The 18519-nt window shown below is 34.7% G+C and overlaps 1 protein-coding gene across 1 annotated transcript in view; it reads right to left on the reverse strand.

Annotated features, from left to right (window-relative positions):
• Window positions 1-378: 378 nt before the first annotated feature.
• Window positions 379-18519, reverse strand: part of COBLL1 (cordon-bleu WH2 repeat protein like 1) — a 150770-nt gene continuing 132629 nt past the window's right edge. Inside the window, exons 11-16 of the mRNA XM_036857207.1 lie at window positions 15871-16105; window positions 14748-14842; window positions 9801-11060; window positions 9412-9725; window positions 7418-7594; window positions 379-1681 (exon numbers count right to left, since the gene is read on the reverse strand). Coding sequence (XP_036713102.1) covers window positions 1595-1681; window positions 7418-7594; window positions 9412-9725; window positions 9801-11060; window positions 14748-14842; window positions 15871-16105 — 2168 coding nt within the window. The 3' untranslated portion in view covers window positions 379-1594. The remainder of the gene's footprint in view (window positions 1682-7417; window positions 7595-9411; window positions 9726-9800; window positions 11061-14747; window positions 14843-15870; window positions 16106-18519) is intronic.

An 18519-nucleotide genomic window follows, 5' to 3' on the forward strand; every position in this document is an offset into this window, starting at 1 on the left:
TTTAACTCAAATATATTTGTTTATGGTTTGAGTTAGGAATCCAAATGTACTGTTTTCCAAGTGGATAATCAAACACAGTTTTTTAAAAAGTCACTCCTTTCCCTATTGGTTTATAATGACATAAATTAGGTTTCCATACATGAGGGTCTCTTCAAGTCTGATTCAAGGAAATAGCAGCAATATTTAACTTAATGTGTACTTGCCATGTGTCAGGAACTCTGCTAAGCATGTTATGCATTTTGGAGTTAGAATGCATGGGCTCATACACACCAGGGAGCCCTAATAAATGGTCGGTCTTACTATATTACTTATTTGTTTACTGGCTGATGGAGATGTGTTCATCAGGTGAAGTGCACAAATATGCTGATTGACACAAACTGCATTTTAAAAAGCATCCCAAATATATAACTTGCTTTTATTAAACAGGGGAAAAAGCAACACATTTTCCAAAGAGGCAGATATCCCAGTAGCTTTAGTAAAAACCAACATAACATCAGTTTGTTTGACAAAGCTTTTAGAATAAGAAGTGAGCAGTTAAATTTTTAAAGTAGGAATAGAACATCAACAAGCTCTAGACCCCAAAACAGTTACAAGCCAACAAATTAGGCATTGTTTTGCTTAACAACTTTAGCTTTAATGTAAATATATATTACTATTTAGAATATTAGCATCTGAACTACATAATGACTATCACTTTAATTAAAACCAGGATTTCAGAAACCTCCAAGTAGTCTTTAAAGTTTTCCAATGTGGACATAAACTAACCCCTGTTCCTCTCTACGTATCGAATTTGAAGTAATTGTCACAATATATCAACATTTTCACAGGAAGATTTGTAAGGCTTCTGGCACATAAAATGTGTAGTATCTGTGTGACAATAATGTTATAATTATATACAGAAACTATTTAAAATTCTCCTGTGCAATTTAAGTTCTAAAGATTAAAAAACTAAGTGTCCATGTTCATAAACTATTAAAATACCATGAGCGTTCCCATAAACTTGACACTGATTTTGTAATTACATAAAGGATACACAAGACTTGCACACTAAGTGATTCATCATTGAAATTAACAGTTAAACTGAATATACTTATTTGATATCATTAGTTTTCTAGATTATACTTTCATCACAAATAGGCTTTAATATAACATAAACATTTCCAATTAAACTGTAACATTGAGGCAGCAAATGTCAGATCTATGTTTGCCTAGTTATTTATGTGTCATACAAATATAAGTCTATGAATCTTAATTTATCCCTTTGTCTAAGTCACGATTGTAGAGAATGTGTCAATAAGTGAAATCAACAAGAGGTGACTATTTCTCATTTGAGAAAAATGAAAGTCATTAACACCTTGTCTTAAAGTTCTAAAGCAGCATATTCAGTTCTTAAGGCAAAAAAGGCCAAAGATATTATTATAAATTATAAATTCTGGTAATTCTTCTTTTGGCATTAAAAGCCACAGCGCAAGTTCTTATGCTTTAATAGATAATATATTAGTGTACATCTGAACATACATTTGCTAACATTCTCCATCAGTATGAAGTCGTTCTGTGCAATAGAGCGGTGAAGTGCGGCATGGCAGGCCAACATTTAATGGCCATCCTGGGCATCAAGGGACATGGAGTGGCTGAATCTTGACCTTCCATTCACAGATACTGTATTTGATGGAACTGTAACCTAAGAGAAAGAAACACACTTTGCACCCATCAATTTAAAATGGGACAGCTGTCTAATTTTCAGTTTTCAACAATTACCACATTTTAACTTCTACTTAATTGTAAATGCTAACATTTAGTATTTATTATTCAATAAATTTCAAATAATCAGGAATAAATGTTCATTCTACCATGAAATTAAAAATGAGTTATTTCCACAGCAAACAAGTTAAATAATCCATTAACACACCTTAGTCTTTTACAAAACTACCAAATCAACTCAAAGGACAAGAGCACACGCGGACTGCAGGCCAAGCTGTTAAAGCGCATTTTTAGCTAGATTAATTCTGGCTCCCCCAAAGTACCTTGGAGAATGTAGAAAAATAAAGCAATTCCACAAAGCAATGAATTCTATAATTTTCATATTGATGATATATATTAACTTGAAGTTACTCTCCCAGGTACCCCTCATTTATAAGAAAAACTAGCTTTGGTTTTTAAAATGCCTTCATTTGAAGGGCTAAAAAAGTCAAACCTATGACTGTTTTGCCAAAACAAATGCAGAATGAAAAGGAGTTTATTTACTAGGGAATAAACTCCTAAGTTCCAAAATTCTATGGCAAAGTTTCCTATTTACAAACTGTAAGTGAATAAAAAACACTAAAACAAAATTTCCTAAATAGCTTGAAATTCCAACATTACTTACAGGAATGTAGAAGAAAGTTATCTGGATACTGAATAGTAAGTAGGTATAATATTTTGAAATATTACATATAAAATATGACAATATTTTAAGAAAAATGGTTCATCTCTTGATTGTCATTTGACCAGTTCAGCTTTATAACCAAACATTATCCTCTTTTCATAAGAAGAGAACTGAAGTACAAAAGGCCACAGATTCTGCCTAGCAACAGAGTAAGTTAGTGAAAAGGAAAATAAAGTTGGCAAATTTAGGTTGGCTTTGGTTTCCTGGTGCTTCATTTCTTGCCTTTTACTAAACAAAGATAGATCATCTAAACTAATCAATTTTCTTGACTGTCTTATGAACCCAGGATGGAGTAGAGTGGTTGACACCATCCACCTGAAATAAAATAGCTAAGCAGAAAAGTTGCCACCAAGGGAAGGAACACTTACTTATCTGCACCCTATTCAGTACTCATGTGGGACTACTTTCCAAGTACAGCCAACAAACAGACAGGTAATGGCTTTTTGTTATGTAATCTTGGTCTGAAAAGTCTCTCTGTGTGTGAGGGGTTATTTTTGTAATTCTTCCCAAAGTTGCAGTTCTCATATTCTTTGTAAAGTAAAAGAGAGAAAATTTGGTTTAAGCATTTAAAAAACATACTGATGGTTCTAAATGTCTACAAGTAAAAGATGTTAATTGTAACATCATTTATAGAGTGAAAAACTAGAATCCAGTTAAATGTCTACCAGTAATGAGCAAATAAGCTATGGTTCATTCATACAGTCAAATACTATGTTGTCTTTTTTTGGTTTTTTTTGGCCGTGCCACGCAACTTGTGGGATCTTAGTTCCCTGACCAGGGATTGAACAAGGGCCCTTGGCAGTGAGAGCTCAGAGTCCTAACCACTGGACCACCAGGGAATTCCAAATACTACATAGTCTTAAAAGAATAGCATAGATATGTATGTAATAAAAGGGAAAGCTTCAAGAGAGAGATATATATTTAATAGTGTTTTACAGAGGATTCCATTTTTGTTAGAAAAAAATAAATGTTTATATACTACGAAAGTGGTCTGAAAGGTTACACTGTACTCTATCCAGAGCAGTTACTCTGGGGGGAAATGGTATTTTGTTATTTAAAAATTTGTTTACTTAAACTTCAAACATGAGAAGATACCATTAGAATACTATTCTATGAATTTTTTGAGGTCAGAGACCTTGTCTATTTTAATGCCACTTCATACCTACTTCATACTCATAGTTATTTTAGTGCCTGGTCAGTGTAACTCAATGACTATTTCTTAGATGAAATATGGTAACTTTTTACAAACATTTATGAAGTAAAAAAGTATTGCTTGAATTTTTTGAACAGTAACCACAGGACACTAGTAATAAAGATATCTTTAAAAAGTAACTTTAAGAATTTACTGATGTAAGCATCTACTAGTTGACGAGTTGTCTACCCTTGAAGTTCAAGAAATTTTCAGGAATATTCACATAGCTTTCTTACTCTGAAACCATCATTTATTTTTACTTTTAAAAATACATGGAAAGAGCTGCCAACCTGAAACACTTGGACTGTTCAAATTCAAACCAAGGAAATATGAATAAAAAGCACACTAATTAAACAAAATAAGCCAGGAAGATCCTGGGTGACTTATCCAGTTTTTCTCTTCCCTCCAGATTTCTATCTAGCTAACAATAAGTTTTATTTTCTGAGGAAACTCTTAATACCAAGCACTAAATATCATTCATCAGTTTATTTTCAGACTTTCATTTTTACAAACCTATATTCTCCTTATAATACTGTAATAACCTTAGTAAGTCAAGCACCAACAAGAACCAAAAGCAGCCAAAGAAGTTCTTGTGTCAACACAAGTCAATGGTAATAGATGACTTAATCTCTTATTCTCTGAAAACAATTTGCTGTCATACATACATCTTAACATCAAACACATTTTATAAAATACTGTGCTAGATTTATTAATGCTTTATATGAAGACAAGACAAATCACTTTGACTATATGTGGGTTGACTTGGGGGTAAGGTATGGGAAAAAAGCCTTAAGAAACATGAAAATTCACGACTACATTTACACTAGAGCAATCAACTAGATAATTGTTCTAATGTGAACCAACTATTTAATGAAGGTTAATTGCTCAAGTATGAACAAGAGCCATAAGGCAGGTTGGTACCTGGAGTAGAAGTGAACATTTTGGTGCCAAAATACAGGCAAACACGGAGCCAACTTTCTGATGAACAATCTAAACCCACTGTCAAAATCACTGGAGATTTTATTTGGCACTGTAACTGTTGTTCTATAAAAGAAATGTTAGAATGTAAAACAAACCAGAAGAAATGTTCAGAACAGGACAGAAATATGGGACTTAAGCAAAGATCACAAGAAATTAGAGCCTTCTTGTGTCCATTTTTACCACCTTCTGCAATTTTTTGAAATATAATACATGTACGGAGAAGTGCACTGAACAGCCCAATGAAGACAAACACAGACATATATGTAACCCACCACCCAGGTCAAGAGAATACTCCCTACTCCAGCTCCCCACTGATCTTTATTTAAAATTTTGACTTTATCATGGATTTTTGCATTCATTTGTACATTTTAAAATATTGTATTAAGATAATATTTATCTTGATTACTAATTTTTTTAGTTCCCTCTTAAGTTGTGTGCCCGTCTTGCTCTAATACGCCCCCAACAGCACTTTTTCTTCCCCTCTGGAAGTAACCCTATTGTGATTTTTGTAATTACTTCCTCACTTTTAAAAATAATTGCCACCTATGCATGCATCACTGAATAATATAATTTAGTTTTGCATGCTGTCAACTTTACATATCTTTTTATGTCTCTGTCTACATTGTTCTGTTGTGTGTATTTTATCCAGTTTATTGCCATTTGATAGTCCATGCTTTGAATATACCACTAGCCTACCATTTTTGGATATTAAGGTTATATGTATTTGGAGCTATTACAAACAATGTTCTTCTGAGTCTTGGTATATAAAAACACATTTTTAGCATATATAAGTAGAAGTGAAGGTGCTGATCTTGGAGTGTAGATATCGTGAACTCTACTAGACCCTGTGTCTTTCTTCAGAGGGAAGAAAAAGGATTATGTAAGGAATTTTCATTAAACAGAGTTTAGGAGCTGACACTATAAGGAGTCAGAGCTATCAATAACCTCCTACTGAAAGAGAGAAAATTTAGACTCAATAGAACCTAAAGTAATGAGTTATAAACAGGATACAATTATAGGATCATCATTTAGGGCCTGCTTTCTGTGTTGATTCACATCCAGCTCATTCTGGAAGCAATGAGAATTTTATACGTGAAGAGACTGCCAAATCGGAGCCCATAAGACACCAAGTATACAGCTGCTTGCCTGTAAAATTCTGTTGGCCTAAAAGGCATTTCCAACTTAATGCACTGTTTTCTGCAATTAGTTTACTGAAACTGATTAATATATCCACTGACTTAGTACAAAGGCACTGCGGTTATTTTCTGTTTTCCCATGAGCCTGAGGTACCACTGTTTCTCAGTCCCAGGCTATGAACACCCAGAAGGCAGAGGCTTCATTTTATTCAATTTTGTATCTCTAGTATCTAGTACAATGTTTGGTATTTTTCTGCTTTAAAAAAATATTTATCAAATTTATTGAATTGAGAACTTTGAAACTCATCCTTAATTTACAAGATTAGAAACAGAATTAGAAATAGAATTATTTTCATAAATGAGAATGTACAGTTTATTTACAGGGACATATTTCCCCCCCACAAACACAAAATAGAGATGTCATGACCTGTGAAATACCAATTTCAATATTCCTTTTGGTTTTTTTTGGTTTTTTGCTGCCTGGCACCTTAATTTAAACTCTACAAATAATCTACAAAATTCAAACCTACTCCCCTGAATTATTCCTTCATGTTTCCTCCACTCCTGACAGCACACAATATTTTGCCTTGTCACCATGTGTGCCCAGATGGGAGCGCCAAGTCCTCTGTGGGAACGGCCATCACTCAGGGCTCCACTGAAACCCATCCAGGAAGCTGGCTGACACAGGCAAGGCTGGCTGTGTAGACAGGCGAGGATGCCTCCCCCTTTTTCTATCTTTGCAGCATTCCTGTTCCTTGGCAGATTTCGTTTTTGTTGAGTTCAGTGTTTTGCTCAACAAGTCTCTTACTCTTCTCTAAATAGCTTCTAAAATGATTAGAGAAGGAATTCACAAAATGAAATGCCTAGGGAGTCAGTGAAATAATGAGTACTTGTCTTGGGTGTTGAGGAACTTGCAACCAAGATGACTAAGGGAAGAACAAGAAAGACATTTAGGGAAACTACAGCCTCTGGGAGGTCCAAGTGAGGATGCCAGGCTCAAGGCTGCACCACATCCTCTTTCAGAGGATGAAGGCGACAAAGGGAGGAAACTCATCTGCACATAATTCCCTGTGACGCTTTTTGGTGTTTGCCCAAGAAAGGGGCACACCTCCTTGCTCTCCTACACATCTCCTACATCCAGGAGAAGCTAGACTCTGGCAGGGCATTATTAAGATTGGAATTTCTGCATTAGGTCTCATCTAAATTCTCTAGATTTTCCCTACATTATTTTGGTTTAGCCTATAAAACTCCTCCCCCCACCCAACCACCCAATCTCACGTATGGTAGTAACTGATTACTGTAGGAGCGATGACTGAAAACTTGCAGGCTCCCACAATAGTGCAGCTTTTCTGGAATAAAGGAGGGACTTTCTTTCCAAAAGACTCTTTCTTGCTGTGCTAACACAATTTTTTAAAATAAGAGTCCAAGGCACTTTCTATATATAGATATATAATAATGAGCAAAACTCGTGTTCTGCACCTGGCCCATGTTTTGGAAAACAGACCTGACATATTTTTAAGTACTCTCTCAGCTTATACTTCAAAAATGACCCCTGACATAAAAGAGTAACTTCTGGCATCTTCCCTATTCAGACTTAAAAGCCAGAAAACAATTTCCCCTAAGTATGAGTTTGACAATGTTGAAAATAAACCCACTGTCACCCATCTGATAAAGAAAACTTACCCTTTTCAACTTGGCAGCAGCCTCTCCAGAACGAATTGCAGTCAGCAAACTCTGTCGGATCTGTTCTGGGTCAGAGCTTTGGAATGTTGAAGAACTTTGTCTCTTAAGGGTGAATGATGGGCCGTCAGTCAGAGATGGCATTTGGGGATTCTGTTCATTATGTGCAGAGTTATTTTCCTATAAAAATAAATGTGAAATATTTATATGAATACCAGGTGAAGAATGGGCCATTATGCAAAACATTTTCATCATCAACAGCTCTTTAAGAACCACCATTTGCCTCACTGGTGTGAGGCATTACTTTCCCTCATCTTGAACTCAGGAGGCTAAGGAAGGAAAGTGATACCTCTTTTTGTTTCACAAATGCAGTTGGTAATTTTACTGTCCTTGAGTAAATAAAATAATGCTGATTTCTCCAGTGGAGTTGGCTAGAAGAGCCAAAGTAATAATAAAAATTTCAGAGACAAAAAAAAAACCCAAAAAACCATTTTCGTAGTTCCAATATATTAGTGTTGTGAAATTATTTTTGATGGTACAAATGGACAAATATTGGTAATTTCATACTTGTTGAACCTAATGTATCTTCTAATAAAGGAATATTAGTGACTATTTAACAGCTTATTTTGTGTTTCTGGAAGTCACAGGGGCTAACTGATGGCCATGTTTTCTTTATTTTTCTCATGAGACTAAAAATAAATATTAGAAATTTCCAAATTTAAGAATCAAAAATTTAATTAAACTTCTTAGGAAGGAATATTTAGTAACTGATTTAACTGGCAACTGTATTCAAACAATCTTAAAAATGTCTTTTTCGAGCTGCCAGATGAGTATCTTTATAAAAGATGAGCTAAACAGAACTCAGGCAATGGCTCAAAAACTGTATTATCTAAATCAAGCTTCTGTTGTTTAGAAATGGTATTCCATTCTAAGAAAAAAACTCAGGCTTTATTCCCAAGTAAAGAATTAATCTCTGCATCATGTATCTCTTCCTGATATGATATCAAAGTAATAAACATAAATGTGAAAATATATGAAGAAATATTTTTCAAGGTAAATATTGCTTTAAAATTATGGAAAAGTCTTTACTTGGCAATATGGTTAATGTTCTGTTACTCTGGGAGTGTTTGAAAAAATAGTATAAAATGCTTCTGGAACTGTCATACAAATATGAAAGTATTCTTTAAACACTATCAGAGTAAAAGTACACAATGTATTTTTTAAAAATTGCATGGGGATTATCATAATTCATACTGTGAATTTCTTCCTGACTATACTACTTGAATCTAGCAAATTATATCATTAGTTGATCAAACATGAAGTCAACAAATCCCTTTTTTGTACACCATTAAGGTTAGATGGTGGTTAAGTGATATTTTGCTCAACATACATATAACTGGAAAGTTGACACTGAATTAACAAAATGGGAAACTAAGAAAACTACCTATTTAAACTATGGTTTTAATTTAAATTATATATAACAATGTTTGGTAAGCTCAGGTTGAGTGTATATGATAGAAAATACAGAGCTGAGAGATGTTTGGTTATTTTATCTAGTCTTTGATACTGCTTATGTTTTTATGTAATTAAAACTATTTTGCCATTATGGAGAATTGGAAAAGAAAATAAAGTCAACCAGAACATCCAGAAAAGTTATAAACAAACTGAGATAAGCAAAACACAGAAAACTAGGGAGTCAGAAGTATAAACTAGTACACTATACAAATGTAGGAGCAAAGAAGCATTAAATTTAAATATTTGCTAATGATACAATTATATAATGATGACCTTATAGTAATATCTGATCAAGTTATATGAATAACTCTGAGAATAAATAATCAGATTCTGTGTATTACTACTCTTTTCTTCCTACAGTAGCTTGATAGTAGATTATGAATTCAGAGTTAAGTAACACACAAACAAACCGACATGCTTTGTTAACCCCATTTAAACCATGTTGTATAAGAATCCCTTACTTTTTAAAAGGTTACATTTACCTTGTCTTTCACACCTGGTTGTGGGATGTCCACAAACGTATTTACGGAAGGAATCTTCCCTCCCTCTGTGTCAGTTGGAGCTCGGGCGGATGCACCTCCGACCTCCTCACTGCATGACCCTGTACGACCTTTGCTGAAAGACTGTGACCGTTTCACCACAGCGAGGGCAAACGGTGAAGGAGCAGAGCTGGAGTATGGTCGAGGGGCACCAAAAGTTTTCAGAGTCTTCAGGTTAAGTGTTGCTAACTGACTCTTGGGAAGAGGAACAGGTTTGGGGGCTGCGGGAGGGGGAGAGGCTACGGGAGGGGGAGAGGCTGCGGGAGGGGGAGAGGCTGCGGGAGGGGGAGAGGCTACGGGCGCGGGAGAGGTTTCAGTAGGCTTCTGATTGCTGTCATCATCAGTGTTTTGAATGTGTGGCTGTGGAGGAGAGTGAGTTGTTTTACTTAAGGGAGAAAGAGCTGGCTCTGGAGGAGGTATTGTATCCCTTTCCACCTCTTTCTTTATTAGTTCCTTTGGAGTAGGATTAGGGGCAGCTTGAACACTCTTGGCAGCTGCAGATGTCACATAATGACCTGAAACTCTTTTTTGCATCTGCAAGAAAAAAGAACTTGGTTTGGAGTGGGGATTTGAAACCCGAGATTTAAGTTTTGACTCCAAAATACTGTTTATATCTTCCAAATTTGGCACAAAAGGAGCTGTGCCAGTGTCTCTCGTCATTTTGGGAGTAGGTTTCAGAGGATTTGACATTGTGCTGTGGGTAAAGCTCTCCTCACTTTGCACCTGATGCTCTGTTCTCAGGGTAGGCTTTGGTTTCAGGTCTGCTTCTGGCTCCTTTGGGCTTTCAGAAATAACAGGATCTTCTGTTTGGATTGCAGTTACTTTCACATTCTCATGAGTGTCCTTTTCTCCTAAAGTACGTATCTCCTGATCATTTTTATACCCTATGGTTTCCGATTCCCAATCTTTCAATATTTCTAGGGATCTGGGAGGCACTATTTTGTAAGTAGTCATCCCAATTTTGGGTATGTACTCTCTTGTAATTTCATTTGAAGGTTTTGGCTTGGGATTATAGTGTTGTCTGTAAAATGGATAATTCTTTATATAAGAAGCTGTTGAATTTTTATCAGTCCCATCTACAGGAGGCAAAAGATCATCATTACCATGTGCACAAATTGGATCTTTTATGGTGAGTTGCTCTTCTGTATATATAATTAGGGTGCCCTGACTCCCAAATTCTCTTGAGGTATCTAAAGAATCTTGTGGGCTTAAAGATGAGTGTTGAGTTGATTTGTTGTTACTTGAAGTTTGCACACTTTCATCAACTTTGACATCAGACAAATTATGATCTTGGTGATTCCCATCAAAACTGTCACAGGAAGGGATTGTCTGAATTGCTGCATCTTGCATTTTTGTCTTTTCTGCACTAGGTTGAATCAGTTTTTGATCTGGTGCTGATGAAGCAGCAAGATGATTTTCCTTGTAACTTCTAGCAGTATCAGTTTTACATGCCTGATAATTTGATAGTCTGTCAACTTCCATATCCACACTGTTACTTTTGGCAACACCTGCTACATTGATTTCTGTTCTCCTCATTCCATTTTTCATACTGTCTTCTGTGTTTGTTGGAATGACAATTATTTCATTTTGATCTACTGAGAGAAAAAATATCATAAAGTATATGAAAAAAATAGAAAACCTCAAGTTTTCAATGCCTGCCTCTCCCAAACTGAAACAAGTTGATTTGAATTCTATAGATAATTTTCAGCTACCAATTATACAAAAATTATACAGGTAGTGGCATACAGAGAAAACAGCTTGGGCTTTTATATCATAGAGACCTGAATCTGGAATCCAGCTTGACTAATTACAACCTGTATGGCCACATCATATTACTTACCGTCTTTGAGCCTGTTTGCTCAGATGTAAACAAAAACATGTATTATATATATCATTTATGTAACATGCTTATTAGGATAGTGTATTGCCCAAAACAAGTACTCATAGAAGATAGCTGTGATTTTTCTTTTAAATAAAGACCATATTTCAGTCATTGTTAAGAATCACAAAAGACATTGACAAATTTAAAAAATGTTTTTATTCTTCTATTTTTTTCCATTTTGATTCTCTGTCTTTTCTATAATCCCTAGTATATTTATATTTCATACCTAACATTAAAAGGGAAACAATCCCAGCAAATGCTATCAGTTTTAATTAAGGAAGACAACAAAACCTTACCTTTAAGAGTTGAAATAAAAACAGAACCTAAGTTGATTGTCTTATTAATTAGGTGTCCTTGCTAAATACTTTTAGAGGACTTTGTTTTCAGTCACAATATGGGTGATTTCAACTACATAAAAACAATCATGTGGGTTTTGATTTTTCTCTGTGAGAAAAAATAACTATTTTTCTCATGTCTGGATCCAGGTAGAGAAAACAACTTCCCTCTCCCCAGCACTACCTTTCCTCTTAATTTTAATTCAGACCTCCTGAAAGCAAAAATCATTTTCCAGTGTCTAGGTTAACAAAGCAACAGTTGCCAGCCAACAACATGATGGCAAAGAGTTGGAATGAGGCATCTGGAAGGAAACACAGGCTTATGAATATGTACCATGTGTCTTGTACTAAGCCAAGTGATTTATATACTGTGCTCCTCTAGTCAAATGCCACGAAGAGTCATTTCTTCTGAATAACCAGCTAGCCCTCATCTTCAAAATCCTCAGTGGCCTCTCCTTTCAGATATGATTGTTTGCACAGCACAAGTGAAATGTGAGCCTTGGAAGTCAAATTGTGAAAGGATGTCAAGTATTTCTCTATAGTTTTATAATCACTCACTTTCATCTGTAAGATAAAGTTCACTGCCTAAAATATATCATGAGCTATTTAAAATGGGTCCTCTGTGAAAACAGAAAAAGAGAAAAGAGAAAAGAAAAAAGAAAGATATGCATGAAAAAAAAAAAAATCATGTTGCCAGGTAAATTTGGATACAATTTTTTTTTAAATCTTTACATTTTTAAACCCTGCCTAACTGCATAATTATTTGATCATGGTGGTTATATTTTCTATTATGTTGCAAGGTTCCTAAATTACATATATAATTTAAAAATGGAATTAATTTTTATTCTTCCCACATAAAATGCAACTGGTTATTTGAATACATATTGTCTATTCAAGTGATTTCTTATCTTAGTGACTAATAATTAGTAACTTTTGTGATTTGTAAAATTAAGGACGCGTGATTAGGAACCACAGAAGAGGCACATCTCTGCCTATGTTCTTATTTACTTGGTTCTTAAGTGTTTTCAATATCTATATGAAAAGTGGTACTCCCAATGCTGATATGAGCACAAAAGAATTTAAGAAATGGTCCTGGCACCAGAAAATGAGCCTAAATATATTTCCTTTTCTCTTGCTAATTTTTCATTTTCCACTGAATATAGGTATATCCCAGTTGCAGAATGGAAACATTTTCCAAAAGAAGGTAAATCAACATAAAAAATATATTTTAAATTAAATCTCCTCTAACAAACCCTGATTTACTGGTTTTAGAACTCTAAGTTTCTATTTTTCACATTTTCTGTGGGTTATACCTACTTCACCATTATCTAACTGAATTTCTCATCAAAATTTCACAATTTCAAAATTTTCAGTGATTGTCAGGCCTAGAAACCTAGAATCACTCCTGAATTCATTAGCTAGTCCATCCTCCAACATATCGATGATAATGCCGATGAAATGTCAATGAATGGACAGGCCATTTTTCAAGAATGGCCAGTTGAGGGAGAAGGTATATTTTGTGCTATACTGTACTTCCCCCTACTCAACACTGACACCAACATCAACAACCTGATGAAAGTATACAGGGTAGGTTAAAAAAAAAAAAGGAGAAGAAAACTAGTTTAAGGATAACAAATTATTTTAAAAATCACCTAGAGTTGACAATGGTCATTGTAAATCAAGTGCAAATCAAAATAAATGTATTATGGAAATGTACTTGTGACCCTAGCACTAATATGATGCCAAAATCTTAGCAAAAATGATTTAATTTGACTATGATTTTTAAAAGAAGTAAACAGCTTTTAAATCATGACTTCTCAATAGAAATGCTATTGCTGTCATAGCGTATGTTGTAAAAAACTGAGTCAAGAAGAAAAAAGGGGGAAATTATATACAAGTATATAAGTTGTACACTTGTAGCTCAGGATGGTACTGACCATGAGGAAAATGAGTCAGAGACATACATATTCAAATTAACCAACACATACCACATATATAAAATGACATATCTATATGTATCCATCTGTCCATCTTGTTTGTGACATTGGGATAATCCATGTTTTATATATATATATATATCCCTATGTTTTCTATGAATCTTAACCTAGTTTTATATATTAACATAATAGATTGGACTATGAGAATAAGCACTTCCTTCATACCCCCTTAAAATACCATTGTGTATTCCTTGCATCTCCTATTTGTATAGTATCATTTTTCTGAAATTCAATCCTAAATATATATTTTAACCGTATCTCAGTATTCTGCTATAAGGAATTCAAACAAAGTATCAGATATAATTTCTATGATCGAAGACTGTCCAATCCAATTGAGTAGTCGAGACAGAGAACTACATGGCTTCTAGTAATCAAGTAACAGAATAAGTAAAGTGGCAGGATTTGGATAATAGTTGAATGAGTGAAGATAGGTGGAAAATTATTTTCCAGGCAAAGATAAAAATGAGCATAGACCTAATGATAGAACTGAGTGAAATATATCATGAGAAAGAGAATAAATTGTCTTGATTTGGGCGGTGGGGGGGGGGAGTGGGAAATACTGGTAAGCACTATTACATAATTAGATGGTTTGGGCCTGAAAAATCAGGCAGACAAGTTTCACCTTAGGTATAGCAACCTGACTATGAAATAAAACAGGCTTGGGTTAGGGAGTCAGTAAAAGGAAAAAAGAGAAGTAGATCGTAAGTATACACAGAGTATACATCTTTAAGATCCAAGATCTAGGTTAGATAACCTCTAAGATTTAACAACAACAACATTAGAACACATGGTAGGTAGAAGCACATTTTGGAATCAACACGTATTGAACACATACTGCCTGAGTTCAAATTTGAGGTTCACCACTTACTAACTGTGGGACCTCAGGTGAGTTACATAATGTCTTTGTGGCTCTATTATCTGTAAGATGGGACTAAAGTAATAATACCCATAAATGAGTTAATATACAAGATTAAATGAGTTAATATGTATAAAGTGTTTAAGAAAGGTCCTTGGCACATAGCAAGTGCTATGAAAGTGTTGGCTATTAGTGTTTATAGAACTCACCGTTCTCCTGGTTTGGGCCCGGTGACCTCAGGTTTCTTACACTGTCAGCTACCCTCGCTTTGTTGCTTGAATTACATACCATAATGTGTGGTCCTCTGTAAAATATGATATTGCATGTTATATATTGATACTATTGAAACACACACACACATACATGATGATAAAACAGGCAATAATTTCCAAAGACAGATGGACTGGAATAATCATCTTTTTCTGCCAAATATTAGAAAGGTAATAGCAAAGAAAGAATACAACTGAGAGGAAATGCTGCTGTGAAACATTAGCTTTCATATGGTGACCCTGTTAACAAAGAAAGATGTAAGAAGCTTGGCAAAATGGACACTTTCCCCAAGACAGTGTCTTTTTGTTACTATCAATTATTATCTTTTAAAGAAAAAGGAACTAAATGAAATGTACTCTCATAGACAGTTTCCTTGCATCTGGCAGGTTCAGCTTGTGGCAAGTCAGGATGTGAACTGACTTCACTGGGGGTTTTTTTGGTGATAAAAGAGATTAATTTGGAGACAACCCCATGCAAATTATAATAAAACTTTGACAAAATGGTTTATTTTGCCTACTTGATTTCATCTTTATTCATAGTGTGGCATTTCTAACAGAATGTAAGTATACTTTACTATAACTTTCGATTCCCAGGACCAAGGGGAAGGTGCATTCTCTGCTTCATAAAGTTGACTGTAAAAGTTAATATTAGTGATTTAACATCATATTCTAAGATGCAGAATTGTTTTATATAGCAGTTAGTAAAAATTCTTCAGGAGCATTTGGTGAAAATTGAAAATTAAATATTTCATTTAGGCCAAATAAGTAATAGGCAAAACAAACGCAATGCAAACAAAAATGCTAATCTTCATACAAAATAACTACAAGTTATGGTTGATCTGCCACAGGGATACCAGAACTGTTGGATTTGATTTTATTTAAAAACAGTCACATGTAAATTGATACTTTATGAATAAACATTTTTTTAAATGGTTGTAAAAGGGATAAAGTATAAGCTAAAGAAATGACTATACTTGTGTTTAAAATATCAGTTCTACATTTCAGAAGACTAGTATCAGTTAAACAAACCACCACCACCACTTCTGGCATACAGACTACTTACTGTCCATCTGTGTTTCTAGTTCCTTGTTTTTCTTCTTTGGAGTTTTGTGAGGACTCTCCAGTATCACTGCCAAGGGCTGAGTCAGGATCATTTTTCAGTGTATTTATTATATCAGTAGATACAGCAGGAATGTCTTGCGACTTCAGAGAAGTATTTTCAGCCTCATCTTTAGGCACTTCACTCAGTTCTTCCTTTTCATCTATCTCTTCAAGGCTGTAATCAGAGCTTATTCCAGCTACAAAGAAATGAAGATATAATCCTAAATATTAATTTGCCTCATTTCATCCTATGCAATCCTGGCAGGGAAGGAATTTTTAAAATAATAATTAGTTGGACTCTTTTAAATTCTGATTCAAAGCTAATAGTAAAATACTTTTCTAATGGTGAATAATTATGTTAACATATAATCAGATTATCTCAGACACACATTTCTAAAAATAATATGCTGTCTCTCTCGGTTTTATTCATGGTAGAAAAAAGAGGTTATTTAAGCTCATAAGCTTCAAGTTATATATTTCATTTAAGAATGTATCTTTCAATTTAAATGATTTTTACCTTGATGCAATGGCTTTAAATGTAAACAAAAAGAACACGAGATTTTTAGATTGGCTCAAAGTGTACTTATAAAGTTTGACTCAATAATTATCAGTACTAACTACGATTGAGAATTATCTGAGCATCTTTTAAAAATACTGATGCTCCCCTCTAATCCACATCTGTTAAATCAGAATCTCTGAAGGGAGCGACCAAGAATTTTTTTAAGGTTCTTTCAGGTGATTCTAGTGTGCAACCAAGGTGAAAAACCATTTACTTAGATGCTTAATATAATTTTTAATATACAAATAGAATAAGTATTATGCAACGAAAATTAATTTTAACTCCTACTCAGTTTGATTCTCAGAGGCAACTTCCCTTAACAGTTTTTTTTCCTCTATATTATCAGAAAGTATAATGAGCATATACCGTTTAAGCAGATATACATACATTTCCTTCTTTCTCTCTATTCTTGGTTTATTTAATATAAATGGAAGCATAATATACCTGATGTTTTACACTAACTATTTTTTCCTCCACTTAACTATGTCTTAAAGGTCGTCCCATATCAATATATGTGTGTGTATGACTCTTTTCAATAGCTGTGGTTAATATTTCATTGAATGAAATTGTTTTATTATAATTTCTTAGCACTAACACCAAATGGCCAACAGGGTAAAAGAGGAGACATCCTAAGCAATTGGTGTCCACACTAGCTGTGAAAGTAAATTTAAACCAAAGAATGAGGTTCTGGATCTTTGCTTATTTTAATATAATTCAGGGCTTCCCTGGTGGTGCAGTGGTTAAGAATCCGCCTGCCAGTGCAGAGGACACGGGTTTGAGCCCTGGTCCGGGAAGATCCCACATGCCGCAGAGCAACTAAGCCCGTGTGCCACAACTACTGAGCCTGTGCTCTAGAGCCCGTGAGTCACAAATACTGAGCCCACGTGCTACAACTACTGAAGCCCACGCACTTAGCTCTGCAACAAGAGAAGCCGCCGCAATGAGAAGCCCGTGCACCGCAATGAAGAGTAGCCCCCACTTGCTGCAACTAGAGAAAAGCCTGCGCGCAGCAACGAAGACCCAACGCAGCCAAAAATAAATAAATAAATAATAAATTTACAAAAATAAATAAATATAATTCAACACTTCCATTTACATAATAGCAGCTGAACAAAGTTTAATTTTACCACAATAGAGGGGTAAAAAGGGTAGTATAGCACTGGATTATAGTGATCAGCACATCTACAAAATTTAACAAAAAGTTTAACATATTCGAAGAATACGTGAAGTACTTAAAATGTATTTCTTTAATTGTATCTTTAAGCATATAGACAGAAAAGTATGCTATTTGTGCTTTTTAATAAACAAATATAGGGAATTTTAATGACATTTTTGTTGTAAATTAAAAAACAGATTACTTAGAAAAAACATTAAAGAATTTGACTTTAAGGGCTCCCTGGTGGCGCAGTGGTTAAGAATCCGCCTGCCAATGCAGGGGACACGGGTTTGAGCCCTGGTCCGGGAAGATCCCACATGCCGCGGAGCAACTAAGCCCATGTGCTGCAACTACTGAGCCTGCACTCGAGCCCACATGCCACAACTACTGAGCCCACGTACCTAGAGCCTGTGCTCCAAGACAAGAGAAGCCACCGCAATGAGAAGCCCACACGCCACAACGAAGGGTAGCCCCCGCTCGACGCAACTAAAGAAAGCCCATGTGCAGCAACGAAGACCCAACGCAGTCAAAAATAAATTAATTGATAAAAAAAGAATTTGACTTTAAGTAAATTTATATATAAAAATATATGTATATAGTTATATATATAAATCTTGCTTTATCATGACATGAAATAGTTATTTTGATGCCAATGTACAATATTATGCCTTTACAATAGCATATTACATCTATACAGTAAGAGTGTATTTACATAATTTGAAAACTGTGTATCAAGGAAAAATGAAAGGCCATTATGGTTTAGATGCAAGTATGTTTTACAGATGGCTCCTTGGTATATATTAAGCTCTTTTGGAAATTATATTAACTGAGGTAACATTTAGCAAATTATTGATCTTTCTCCCTACTTCTCTCTTTACCGTCACATGTGTTTTATA

This window comes from Balaenoptera musculus, chromosome 7 (genome assembly GCF_009873245.2).
Source record: "Balaenoptera musculus isolate JJ_BM4_2016_0621 chromosome 7, mBalMus1.pri.v3, whole genome shotgun sequence".
NCBI lineage: Eukaryota > Metazoa > Chordata > Mammalia > Artiodactyla > Balaenopteridae > Balaenoptera > Balaenoptera musculus.